At 43.1% G+C, this 14,005-nt stretch overlaps 1 protein-coding gene across 1 annotated transcript; it reads right to left on the bottom strand.

Moving 5' to 3' along the window:
* Nucleotides 1–2,283: 2,283 nt before the first annotated feature.
* Nucleotides 2,284–7,190, bottom strand: LOC119726363. Its single transcript, XM_038198020.1, has 6 exons — nucleotides 7,121–7,190; nucleotides 6,958–7,014; nucleotides 6,149–6,517; nucleotides 5,646–5,855; nucleotides 3,355–3,516; nucleotides 2,284–2,297 (listed from the first exon to the last, which is right to left on the bottom strand). Exons 1-6 carry the CDS (start codon nucleotides 7,188–7,190, stop codon nucleotides 2,284–2,286), a joined length of 882 nt encoding a protein of 293 aa, XP_038053948.1.
* Nucleotides 7,191–14,005: the final 6,815 nt, after the last annotated feature.

Below are 14,005 nucleotides of genomic sequence, written 5' to 3'. Positions count from 1 at the left end.
TATTTTTGTTGTTGTGTCAGCATGGCAGTAAGCCAATGAGAAAACCTTCCTCATAAAAGTTATCAATGAACAGATTTTGGGTTCACAAAATGTTGTACACATAATCCCTCGAGTGAACATCCCTTGTATGACATCACGGCAACAGCGCCCACAGTTGTCAAAAAATAGACAATTTTAATGTTTAGAGAAGTGCACTTTGGAATCAAATAAACAAAAAAAGGAAGGCAAATAGTTTTCATACATTTTAGAAGAAGAAAAAAGTAGCACAAAAAGTGTTTCTCGAAAATGTTCATTTCACTCCTTTAGCGCACGAACACACTCGATTATTTACGTTACATTCCTAGTGTGGACATTTTTTTATTTTCGTGTAGTTAAGAAAAACCTGTGATACAACTCATTTTACTAACACTGTGAAAACTCGACCCTTTTTATATGACTCTCTTTAGTGTTTCTCTTCATTCTGCCATACATAAACATTTTACCCAAACATGCCTCTCAACCTGTTTTGAAGGAAGGGAAAACGTTGATTTATTTGGACATATTTTGTTCGGAAGTCCACACAGTGAATGTATACACCCACACACACACACCCACGTTTATTATGGTGTAAATCGTGGATTTTCTTTTGTTCCTCTTCCCTTTTTCCTTTGTTTGTACTGCGATTTGTTTCGCAACAGCTCTCATTGGTTTTGTACACGTTTTCTAATCGAACTCGTTCTCGATTTGGTTCCTGTCCTCGATTCACCGATGCTGTTGCACGTTTGTGTCCTCGATTTACAACACAAAAAAACACAAACAAACACAGACAATCGGGGACCCCTCCATTGTCCCTTATCCTCATTCCTTCGTTTGTACTTTTTAAATTTCATATTAAGGTCTACTGTAATTCGCAAATGTATCATTCTGATCAATCAATCCTAGTTTCAGGAAATTCGTCTCGTCTGCAGATTCGCGATGAATTGAAAAAGTAAATTCGGGTTTTTTATGTTTTATTTCATAGGCCTAAATACTTCGGTCATTCAATTCCATTGGTTGCAAGATCAACTTGTACGGTCAAATATGTTACCAATGTTTTAAACTTTTGTTATAATAATAAAATAATATTCAGCCTTGCTTTCTTTATTCAATGAAAAAAAGATAATCTATAACCTTAATCTATGGCAATTGATCATGGAATCCGGCGAAAAATGCGTTACACATTTGGTTGGTGTTGCAGGTCCTTTAAGTAAAGGGCAAAGGGTGATGAATGGTCTTAGTTTATAGATATATTTCTCTAAAACGGAAAAACACGCATGCACACTAAACACCTTCAAAGGGAAGATAAGACCTTTTGCGTTACAGGTATCCCAACTGGGTGTTCTTGGTTGTTTTCAATTTCAGTAACAAAAAATTTACAAAAGGTTCTCGCCTATCCAAGTTATCCAAGACAATTGCCTTTAAACCTCAGCCTTGTGCACGAACGACTAAATAAGAACGACCGCTTCTGTAAATGATGAAAACAAATTCTGCTCTTTCAATTCAACGCCAATCTCTACACGAGGCGAATTTCCCGGATCAAGTACCCATCAGAATTTATATGTTCGCGAAATTACACCATAGAATATGAAATGTATTTTTGTTAATTCGAAATCGGAAAGAACAAAGGAGCCCAACGATGCTCTTGAAAAAATTGAATTAGCGTTTCGTGTTAAATCATCGTTAAAAAGACCAGGAAACCCGTATTAGATAGACAGAATTGCTGATATTCATTCCCCCAAACTGAAGGCAATATACAAGCCTTAAGAGTATATACCTACAATAAATTAAAAGTTAGAATCAAATCTAATATCTGACATGTTTTTGAGAATAATTGGGAACTTATGAGTTAAATCAGTATTTCTCAAAAAGAGGGGTTTCAAACAATTGGCGTGTTGCAGTAAATCAGCTACACATCCACACTGCAGTCCATTTGGAGGCCAGCGTTTATGTGACGCGGATACGTTTCCTTCGATCCTGCAATATAAAGGTTTGCAACTTTGTTTTTAAAGCGTCTTGTAATGTGTTGTTAACTTCAAGGTGGAAGAGTTCTGACATTTTCGTAATGTTGGAATCGATTTATTAGTTGGAATTAAATTCTACATTAAGAGGGGCTTAGATTGTTTCACGGGATTTACATCCCCAGTTTACCATAACGCATTGTGTGGAGCTGGAATAACTCTTTTTCCAAGTTACGAGAGCAATAGTTTCCTCAAAATCCTTTTGCCTGTTTTAATACCTTTAAATCTCCCGAACCTCTTCTCGTTATTATTCCTCTGCAACTAGAAGATAAAGAGAGAATGGGAAATGTCATTTTAATTGTTCATTGATTCTTGGTTATAGCGAGCTCCTTCAGTTCAGTCTATAAATTTGTATTCCTATCAAAATTAAATGTTAACTTTGAAAGACAAAACAAAATGCTGTGTGATCATTTGCATGCCCCAACTTACCTTGCACACAGCAAAAACCAAACAAACGATGGCAAATAATGACAAGCACAAAGCAGCTGTAAGCGCATTCACGGCAAGTTGAGAGCCATCTGGAGTGTCTGTGGGCCAAATCGCTTCAGTTTGAGAGATATCTAGAGCGTCAACAGCCTCAGTTGTTAAGTCCAACAACTTCGACATCGCTGCTACTGCTGTGGTAGGCTTAAGTGATGTGAAATCTGCAAATACATTTTTTTAATTCGTTAAAACTCACTGTATTATAATGCATTCATTAATTTCGATGACTGCCTTTGTGTTTGATGCTCAGTCGTACAAAAGTCTTGCTCCGTAATAAAGGGGACTTTAAGGTCCTTATGAAGATTTAATTAAACCACCTGTATGATAATGACTGCCACTCTTGAAGGTCTTTAGCAAAGGTGACCATGAAAAATCATGCATGGCATCAGTTACGCAGCATAGAAAAGGGTTCACAGCGCTACCATTCATTTCAATGGGATTTGTTTTAGAAAGACATCGCACACAAAACATTTAACCAAACTTATACTGATATACAATCAAAATCTCAAGGAGCGCAGAGCAGTGATAGAAGCTCTACCAAACAAATTGGTACAATTAGTCGAGAGAAAAGTTCCATGCTCACGTGGTGTTTGCGATGCAGGGAGCTGTGTTGACAGTCACCGTCACGTGGCTATTATTTCAGGCCCATAATGACCTGATACTTTTAAGGGTAAAACCTGAGATTTTTCTACGTCAAAATAACTTTTTGCCAAGGTTTCCTGAGCAAAATTTTACCCAGAAAATTGTCATATTTTACCCTGAAAAGCGTCAATCAGGTCACGTCAGGTCATGGTGCCAAGTGCTATCCTACAAAGAAATAAATACACAGGCTCACGTGGTACTTGTGGGGTATAGAAGGCTGTCACCGTCACGTAGCTACCATTCCTGGCGCCCAGAGCCTCCCCGTTTGCTTGACATCTGTACATGTACCTGTCCACACTACTCGCTACAATTGGGATTGATGCTGAAGTGGTGAAGGTGTTCACCGAATATTCACCTGAAACACACCACAAACTGCAGAGTTTATATTTTCTCTAGCTGTGAGTTATTATCTTTCCAGATAGCCCCCCCCCCGGAACCCGGCAGTTCTGTCAATTGTTTTCCCAAGAAATTCCTTGGAACAAATGCAACCCCCCCCCCCGCCTGCTCTGACACACAAAAAAATTACTGGCACTAATGTCCGCCTTAGCACAAAATACCAATGGAGTCAGCTTGGTTAGGTGGTATTATATGTACACTATTCTGTGAATCGTCGGATTTGAATTTGGTACAAGTCCGCCCCCCCCCTATTGATTTTCGGAGCAAAGTGTCCTGAGAAAAAAAAACCTGTCTACATTTCAGATATTTTTGAAGATAAACCCCCCAACGAAAATTCCTGGATCCACCGCATGAACTTGCTAATCATGAAAATGTTTTACATACCGATATAAGTATTGGCGTATGCTCAAGTTTACCACAGCAACAAAAAAAAAGCTCGAAGCGAACGACGGGCAAACAACATTCAATGCATTTTGGGAGCTATATAGCATGCTTTGGAAGGTATTCACCGAATACTCACACCACAAAAAAACAGAGCTATTATTATTTCTCTATAGCTGAGATACACGCAAATTGCACAATCTTGGCAAGCACAAAGAACATGCATTAGAAAATACCTACTTGTCAGTGATGTCACAAGCCAAAGAAGATACTGTTTGCGAACGGAAACAAACGTTATGCCTCCAGCTTTGCTGCAACTGGTACAATAAGTATGGAATAATTTGCACGTACAGTTGAGAACCATGACTTCTCTAACGAGGCGCGGATCCAGAGGGTGGGGGGGGGGGGGGGGGGTCAACCCCCCCCCAGGCGCTGTCAAAAAACTGTCGAACCCCCCCCCCCCCTGCTGTGATCCGCCCCTGTTAAACTCATTCAAATCTGAACTACCGTACGTCAGTTAAACGTTTAGTAAACCATATTTCTGCAAATGTGTGAGTATTTGTTTTTCTGTCTTCACTGATTAACCCTAAAAGGGCCGGGAGGGAGCGGAATCCGCCCCCTCGACTTTTTCCGCGATAGCCTTTTTTTTCGCGACCTGAGCTGTTATTACTTTTTAGCCTCAAGCCTTGCGCATCTTTTGACACAAAAATATAAAAATCAGACCTTGGGTTGTCGAGCATTACCATTCGTACATATGAATAATTAATTAGCCATAATTCCAAAACTCTTTGACCTAAAGTCATGAAATTTCTTGGGTAGGTTTATGAAGAGTTGCTCTATGCATGTACCGAGTTTCAACATTTTTCGGCGCTCGATGGCCGAGATCTTACGGGGGGCGGAATCCGCCCCCCCCCCCCCACCGGCTGAGAGATGGTCAAAATAACCCGGCCCTTTTAGGGTTAAACAAATCTAAATCTGTGCTGATCTACGGAGTTAACAAACCAATAATAATTAGGAATCGGATTGGAATTTTCTGTTGATTTCTCCCCAAAGGGTTTTTCGCGGGTTTGATGTTACGAGATATGTCATAATTCTTTTTTCGCATAAATCCCTTAATAGTAAAGTCTGTTAGCGATGCTGTTTCACACTGTACAAGTACAGTTGTAATAGTTTTACAATATTTGAAATATTTAAGTAACAATTATATTAATCCCATATGCTTTTTTATTGTATTGTATTGTATTGTATTGTATTGTATTGTATTGTATTGTATTGTATTGTATTGTATTGTATTGTATTGTATTGTATTGTATTGTATTGTATTGTATTGTATTGTATTGTATTGTATTGTATTGTATTGTATTGTATTGTATTGTATTGTATTGTATTGTATAGTGTATTGTATTTGTACAATATGTGTAGTGATATATTGAATTCAGTGCCCCAATGTAAAACCAGTTTTAAATGTTTGGGCATACCATTTGTAAAGAAATGTAATAAATAAAGGCATAAAAAATGTCGTAATAAATATATGCTCGACTGGGCTGGATTTACCACGGAGTACGACTAATGCAAAGAGATACTCAAGCCTGGGACATAATTAAAAATTACCGCACGCAAAGATGTTTCAATTTAGAGACATGCTATACAAGAATATTTCCAATCTTACGGGGGGATACAGATTCAATAGGCTAACCCCGTGCTTACTCGGTTTTACGGTGAACCTGTCGCTGATGAGTTGTGTGTCGCCGTCACTGTACTCCAGCAGCCATCGGAGAGCCACGGCAGGCTTGGCATCCCCTACGATGCAGGTCAACCTTGGTTTCTTGATGTCGTTCGGTAACTCTGCCTCGCATGCAGTCTCAGAGATGCGTTCAGTGCATTGAGTTACGTCGGGAAACGGTTCTTTAGGAGATACTTCGCAACATATAAACAAAAATAGCTTTGTTGACAAAATTAGAATATCAGACTTCAAAGTGTCACTAGAATGTTTTTTAGATGACAACTGGTGAAAATGCTAAAAAAAAACTATACTCCAGTTCAGAGAATGTTTTCAAACTTTGACTTCTAAACCCCAATGGGTCTGCATGTTAAAAAAAAATCCTGAACTGTCTCCGCCTTTCAGAAAATTTGTTAAAAACTGAGTTGGACAAAATATTGCCTTTTTTCACCTAATGAAAAACACAAGTTACTAATCGCAACCCACTCACCTTTGATGCTTATATTCACTTGCTCGTCATCCAGTAACCCTGTTGATTTCAGTTTGACGTTACAGTAGTAGGTCCCTTCATCTGAGTCGGTGACGTTCTGAATAACAAGAAAGAAATTTCTGTTGATATCATACACGCCCTCCGGGATGCCGTTTTGTGGAGCGACGTTCCCTTTGAAGTAGGAGATCAAGATGTTTTCATCTCGTACTCGGGGGGAGTACCAGTACATGACTTCGATCTGATCCAGCGGGATTCGACTGGATGCGACGAGAGGGCAGGACAGGATGCCAGGGTTGCCTCGCTCCAGAAAGATGGTTCCATCCTCCCTGTTATTACTTGCCTGGATGCGAACAACCACCACAGAAATAACTACAAAGGGGAATACCAATTGATCAAGTTAGAAATGATAAATAAGTCAAAATTCTAAAGAATCATGATGGTGGGAAATTAATGGGACAAATTTGAAAGATAAAAATACTTCCTGTTTATCAGCCTACACCTAAGGTACACTGCATCCTATAAAGCGCCCAAATTGGGTTACAAAAAGCGCTTCAAACAAGATGATATTTATTGGAAAGATAATTAAACAGTAGAATATTTACGTCCACACAACCATTAATGGAACAAATTTTCAAAAGAAAAAATACATCCTGCACATCCTGCATATCAGCTTACACCAGCAAAACGCGCTTCAACGAAATGATATTTAATTGAAAGAGAATTTAACAGTAGAATGTTTACGTCCACACAACAATCCTTCAGATAAATTGTTCGCATTGTATTGGGCAAAGAAAAGATAATGTCATTACCAAGAACCATCCACATGTTTGCTCTGTGTGCGTGGATCATGTTGAAAAGCATCATCGCTGAAAAGGAATGAATAGAAATTGGTATTGATACACCAAATAGTAAGGCAACCTTCCATTGCAGATTTAACCAGCTTATACCAACAATATATCAGTCGACCCCAACCTGGTGAGCCCGTTATGATGACACACTCGTTGTTCATGTACACAGCCTGGTACGTGCCCTGGTCTCCCATGGGACGTTTAAATTGTGCGCGGGAAAATGCAACAACGCGGGGAAATGCACAACTACTGACTTGGAGCAAGTCTAGTCAGTGAGCAAACCTAGTACCTGGGAACCACCGAGGAAGGTGTAGGCTGCATAAAATAGTGAATCTCTGTCATTCGGCCTCAAATATAACTACAAAATCTGAAAGTTTATATTTCTTGCTCTCATGTGAAGTTTTCTGTTACGATCGGGTGCTCGAAGCCGTACATGACTGTCGGGAACATGCATGTAAATTTTGTCACAGTCATGTCTACAAATGGGACCTAAGCAGTGACAGTGTCAAACCCCAGCTCTAACGCTCATTGAACATTTGAAATGTTTCGACTTTCGAAAGAGTATTAGACTAAGAGCGGTTTCCCAAGCTAGAAAAACTCATAAGAATACTTCTTTCGTTACCTTACAAAAGAATTATAGGAAAAAAACTTACACGCATTGAGCTTCTCAGCCCGATATTAAACAGGTCCCCCATAAAAAAAAAATATATAAAAACAAAAATATGGGGCTGAAAACACGTACCGAGAAATCTACTTCTTTCGATAACTTTATACAAAACAAAATTATAGAAAAAAATTACATGTGATATTCTTGTAGTAAAACAGACGGATCTTCCATAAAAATATAAAACCAGAATATGGCGCTGAAAACACGTACCTGAAAATCGGAAAGTTAATGTGTGCTACAAACAACTGTACGAGTTGACCTTATCCACTTGCCACAAAGGGTGAACGGCCCAACAGTGCAAGCAGAACATTTAGCATCGTTCTCGTTTGATTATTAAGATACAGAACACTTCACGCAATGTGGTACATTTAAACTAACTTAAATATTATAAAGGATTCATTATAATTATTTGTCTGACCTCTCAGCTGTGAACCATTAAAGACGTCCCCTACACGTCTGCGAAAATTACTCACTCCTAAAACGGGTACTCCCCATATGTATACGTCCCCTACACAAAATAGTGCAACAATTATTAAGGCTAAGTACGAAACCAAAATCATGACGCTAATCCCCCCCCGTCCCCACTGAATATACTTAAGTATATATATACCCCATGGTACGTGAAACAAAACAAATTTATTGGGCAAGTTTCAGTAGGTAGAGGATAGTGTACGTTTCATTAACATGTGAAACACGTGCAGGAGCCTTTTGTATTTTCGGTCCAAATCGCCGGTTGAAACTTCGAAGACTTTTGCGAGATCCTCACGGGTGCACTATTTCAAGTGAGAATTTCGACGCGTTGTCATTAGCATTATTTCAATGGGGCTTGAATTAGTTCAGTGCACCATCAGGTACGTACCTTGGCCACTGATCTCTATATAAAAACTGGATAGCGGATAAAGAGCCGCACAATGAATGAATTTGACGCCATACTGGTGAGACCAGTGAGACCAGCTGGTGATCTACAAAGGACAAGTTGCCGCCTTTACAGACAGCATGATTTATTTTGTTACATCGCGTTTCACTTAACTTATATTTTGACCACCACCACTGACCAAGGTTTACAATTTTTCTAACGTCGATGTTTACTTTTTTAATGCTGCAGTTCACTTTTTCGGCGTTTTGGTAATAATCATTACGGAAATGTGTCCCTTTTAGAACATCATAATAAGTGTACGTGACCAAAACGCGCTGTTGATACAACGCGCGCGTATATACGCGTAGGACGTTCGTATTATACGCGGCCATCTTCGTGAGGCCGGGGGCGAATTGGTCAATATGCAAAGTCTGCTGTGTGAAAGATGTATGGATATCCGCTATCAAGTCTTTATATAGAGATCAGTGACCTTGGCCTAAAAAAAGCACGCGCGCGCGAACTGCATGCAATGAATGCTTATTAATATTGTAACGAAACATTGGACATAGTGCCAGTCTAGGGTACTGGTGCCCGCGTCGGTGGTCTCCGCGCTGCTTCTGTCTGCACGCGCTGTCCGCGGGTATAAAAGTGTGCGTCAGCCGCGCGCGCGATACCCACTCACTCTGTCAGTCACAAGCTGAGTCACAAGCAGAAGCGCATGACACTAGTTAGTTCTTGAGTGAGTCGTCAGTCGGTTGAATGCAGGTCTGACAGCGCTGCGATTAATTATCCGCTAGCGAGTTAATCCAGACGAGGGACCCACCGGACGGGCTGCCTTTACATCACTAGTTGGTGAGTTAACTGGCCAGGAAGAGTTAGAATAAGCAGCCAACGTTGTGTCCACGTTAGAGTTAGCGATAGACGCCTATATAGGAGTCGCCTGTTTAGGCGCACACAATAAAACACCATTGTTAAGTTATATAAAAAGGACTGTGGCTTAATCATTGTCTCTCGTGAGTTATTGAGCCTAATAGGGTGAGAGTGATTGAGTGCGAGTATCTCTGGTCCACTGCAATGCCTGGGGGTATACTTCCTCCAAACGAAGTAACGTCCCGGGTTTCCCGGTAACCGCTCATCGGGAAAGCCTAATCCTGTCAGCGTCCGTCCGGCGGCATCTCCCGGTAGGAGGCAGGGACGAAGGGTCGACGGACCGTTACAAATTTGCTGTCAGAAGTGAGATTAGCGTTGCAGTGACATCAGTCACCATCAATCATCGATAGAGTGTGAAGGAGTACTTCACCTACCTAGGCGTCATGGCTGTCAGCCTCAAGTACAAGACTTCAAGTACAAGAACTACTCGAGACACTCAACATTGGACATCGGGGTTCGGTGATGTCAGCGCCTGCTCTGCGGTCAAGAATTCCACCTACTCCAAAACCTAGAAGGAAATTTAACACATTCGCACCTCCACCTACCCCAGTGCCTACGCAACCAGCTTCATCGACGCCTACGGCTGATACCAGCAACCTTGTAGGATGGACACCTTCCAGATGTGACAGTGAAGTTTCGCCCTCGAGTGCAATAGAAGATGTCTCTCTGCGAGTGAATCATAGCGCCAAGTTCGAAAGAGGCGAGCTGGATCCATTTGGCGCCAGGGAGAAAACCACAACGAAGGAGAAGGGCAGCTGCGAGTCGAGCACTAGTACTAGTAAGTGGCCGAACATCCTACCAGACCGATTCAACGGGAAGACCCCTTGGAGGGAGTATAAGCAACACTTCAAGGCGTGTAAACTGGCAAATGCTTGGACCGATAGTCAAGCGAAAGCTTTCCTTGCAGCAAGTCTCCAAAGCGCGGCAGTGAAAGTGCTTGGGAACCTCGCTTCCAGCGGCAAAGACGTTACCTATACAGAGCTGATATGTCTCCTTGAAAAGCGATTTGGCCCCGGACAAATGGCGGAAAATCACCTAGTGGAACTTCGCCACAGGCGTCAAGGAGATAAGGAGACGTTGCAAGAGTTGGGACAATCCATACGTGACCTGTCGGCACTCGCCTATCCAGAATTGACAGACGACGGGCGAGATCGCCTAGCTAGGGGTCATTTTTCAGACGCAATTCGGGAGCAAGCCATCCGCGAAGGAGTGTTCAGGGCAAGACCATCGTCACTTGATGAAGCCATCCGCGCCGCCTTAAGCACAGAGAGCTTCCTTAAGATTGAGGAACAACGGAGTGACAGACGAGTCAAGTACGCCCGAGGAGTAGACGGGATATCTAACGATCCTATGCAGGAGGTCAAGAGTGAAGAGAGTAGAAGTCAAGTAAAGGAGTCTTTTATTCAGAGTGCAAGTGACCAAGAAGTTAAGGAGTGGCTCCAAAGGATGACAAAAATGCTAGAGGACATGAAGTCAAAGCGAAACCCAGAAGCGCCTAGAGGGCCGAGGATTGCTGCCAGGCGCAAGGCAACTCCCCAAGACGTGTGCTTCAAGTGCAATAACCGAGGGCATTTTGCACGGGAGTGCAGGAAGCGCGTCCGACATGACATCGACAGACAGGCGTCGGGAAACGACAGCCAGCTGGCTCCAAGGCCCAAAGGGACAGCTGGAGAAATAGACGGGCCGAAACACCAGAACGGAGACAACTACGAGCGACCAAGTAGGGATGGGAGAGATGTGAAGCCTACCGTTGGCCAAAAGGCGCGCGCTGGACTATTTGTACAGGCGTTTATAAGGGGAGTCAAGGCAAACCTCTTGGTGGACACAGGTGCGACGGACTCCGTCCTATCGTCAGAGTTTTACTACAAGATTCCCATTGAGAAACGACCTAAGCTGGAGAGTGGAGGTACAGGAGTTCGTAACGCTGACGGTAGCAACATGGAAACTCTCGGAAGAGCCTTGGTAGATGTGCAAATTGGAAGGACGACGTGTCCCGTTCGGGCTGTTTTCGGCAAAATAGGTGAAGTTGAAGGAATCCTGGGAATGGATTTTCTGTTGCCAACGTAGGGTTCCTTGGACTTCCATTCTCTTGAACTGAAACTAAATGGGGAGAAAATAACATGCAATGACCTAAATGGAGGAGGCCTATGTGCAAGGGTAATCGTAGGAGAAACAACGAGGGTTCCCGCAGGACATGACGCATTAGTGGCTGGGTTGATGACGGGAGAGCACGTCAGGAGTCAGCTGGGTCTTATAGAGCCTTCTGATCGAAGTGAGGTGGCGGACAAGGGCATGATCGTCGCGCGTGTTCTTGTGAATCCAGGAGAAGAGTTGCTTCCCGTGCGTGTGTTCAACACTGGAAAGAGGGAATGTGTCGTGAGGCGAGGTACTATGGTGGGATTCCTAACGCCTGTGGGGAATGATGAAGTAGAGAATGGGCTGACATCGCCCACTGAGACGGGGCAGGGTAGATGTCCCCGAACACCTTAAGGATCTGTACAACCGTAGCATCCAAGATGTGGAGAGGCAGTACCATAGGAAAGTAGGTGAACTCTTGCGGACATACCACGACGTTTTTGCAAGGAGCGACACAGATATCGGCCGTACAGACCTGGTCCGACATAGGATAAACACAGGCGAAGCGCATCCTATCAAGGAGCGGCCCAGGTGTTTTCCTCCAAGTGAACAGAAAGAAATCAATCGGCAAATCAAGGAAATGGTTAGGGAGGGTAGGATAGAGCCGACATAAAGTCCTTGGGCATCAAATGTGGTCCTCGTTAAGAAGAAGGACGGCAGCCAACGCTTTTGTGTAGATTACCGGCGCCTAAATGCGGTAACCATCAAGGACGCCTTCCCTATACACCGCGTCGACGAGTCCCTGGACACCCTATCCGGCAGCAAGTGGTTTTCCACCTTCGACCAGGAGTCCGGGTATTGGCAGGTGGAGCTCGACGATGATGCGTGAGAGAAATCGGCATGGCGAGTCATGCCATTCGGATTATGTAATGCTCCATCCACCTTTGAGCGGCTGATGGAGCGGGTGCTAGCTGGCCTTCACTGGGAAACCTTATTGGTTTACTTGGATGATGTAATCGTCTTTGCAACAACGGTGGAGGATGAGTTGAGCCGACTCGAGACAGTATTCCAACGCCTGCGAGCGTCCGGTCTCGAGCTTAAACCTAAAAAGTGTCACCTGTTCAGGAGGAGTGTACTGTACCTAAGGCATGTCGTGTCGTATGAGGGTATCGCTACTGACCCGGACAAGATTCGCGCCATACGGGAGTGGCCATCACCCAAGACGGTAAAAGATGTCCAGAGCTTTTTAGGTCTGGCGTCTTGTTACAGGAGGTACATCAGAGGGTTTGCTGACATCGCCCGCCCCCTGCATGGTCTCACCGAGAAGTCCAGAGACTTCATTTGGAGTAGCGCCTGAGTGTGAAGACGCCTTTCAGGAGCTGAAGATGAGACTACAACAATCACCTATACTCGCCTATCCTGTTGCAGATGCCGATTACATCTTGGATACTGATGTCAGTGGGTCGGGTATAGGAGCTGTTCTATCGCAGATTGTTGAAGGTCAAGAACAAGTCATCGCCTACGCGAGTAGAGTGTTAAGCAAGGCTAAGCGCAATTACTGCGTTACGAGGCGCAAGCTCTACCTCGGCAGTACCTGTACGGGCGTAGAATTACCATTTGGACAGACCACGGAGCCTTGCGATGGCTTGTAAAGCCTAATCTGTCAGCGTCCGTCCGGCGGCATCTCCTGGCTGGAGGCAGGGACGAAGGGTCGGCGGACCGTTACAATATTAAGCTGGCCATCTGAAGCTCGACCAATCAGTGGGCGTACATCTTTATTGGGGTCACAAGGTCATACCGTTTCTAATTGCTTGAACAATGGCGACCATCTTTCGCGTTGTAAAAAAATGCAGGTGGTTGGAAACTTCAGGTGAACATGGAATTCTTAAGATATTTACGACATCATGTTCACGAGATTTTTTGTAGATGAAGGTCCATACTTAATTTGATTATCTCAACATTTGGGAGACTTGCGTCGTTGTCGACAAAAAAATGAATTTCATCACGTATTTTTTTAGTACATTTGTCCGTGAAATAATATCATCAAAATACATCAAAATCCTTTTTTTTTTGAAAAAAAAAAGACCTTGATAGATGTATGTAGTTGGTCTTTTACTACCTAAAACTGCTTTGTTTGTTTGGATCGGTAGAGGTTTGGTAGTCCATGTAATTCGCCACTGTCTGTTATGCGCGAACAGATTTGCTGATTAATTAGGCAAGACCCCACCTCTTGACTTCCTAGGTTTTGACCAATCAGCGGGCGCTTTCTATAGGCCTATCGGGTCTTCGGTCATTCAACCGTTGCGCGTCATAGACATGGATTAAAAAATACTGTCACGGAGCGCGGCGCTCGGAATCATGTTACGCAAATGCGCTCCCGGCTGTTGTTGTATTACAGAACACTGCATTCGAATTGACAAATCACAGCGTTAGTCCTGATTTGGGAATGAAATGACGTCACGATTTAATAAAGTCGACTA

Source organism: Patiria miniata, unplaced genomic scaffold (genome assembly GCF_015706575.1).
Source record: "Patiria miniata isolate m_02_andy unplaced genomic scaffold, ASM1570657v1 HiC_scaffold_2, whole genome shotgun sequence".
NCBI lineage: Eukaryota > Metazoa > Echinodermata > Asteroidea > Valvatida > Asterinidae > Patiria > Patiria miniata.
Note: the sequence above shows the minus strand (reverse complement) of the source record. Positions and strands in the feature narration are given on the sequence as shown.

Excerpts from the sequence above, each read along its gene's own strand:
- LOC119726363 (XM_038198020.1), bottom strand. The coding sequence starts at position 7,190 with ATGGGAGACCAGGGCACGTACCAGGCTGTGTACATGAACAACGAGTGT. Across the intron at positions 5,856-6,148 it reads AGTGAATATAAGCATCAAAG|TATCTCCTAAAGAACCGTTT; the intron begins GTGAGTGGGTTG and ends TATGTTGCGAAG. Across the intron at positions 3,517-5,645 it reads CAGGTTCACCGTAAAACCGA|GTGAATATTCGGTGAACACC; the intron begins GTAAGCACGGGG and ends GGTGTGTTTCAG.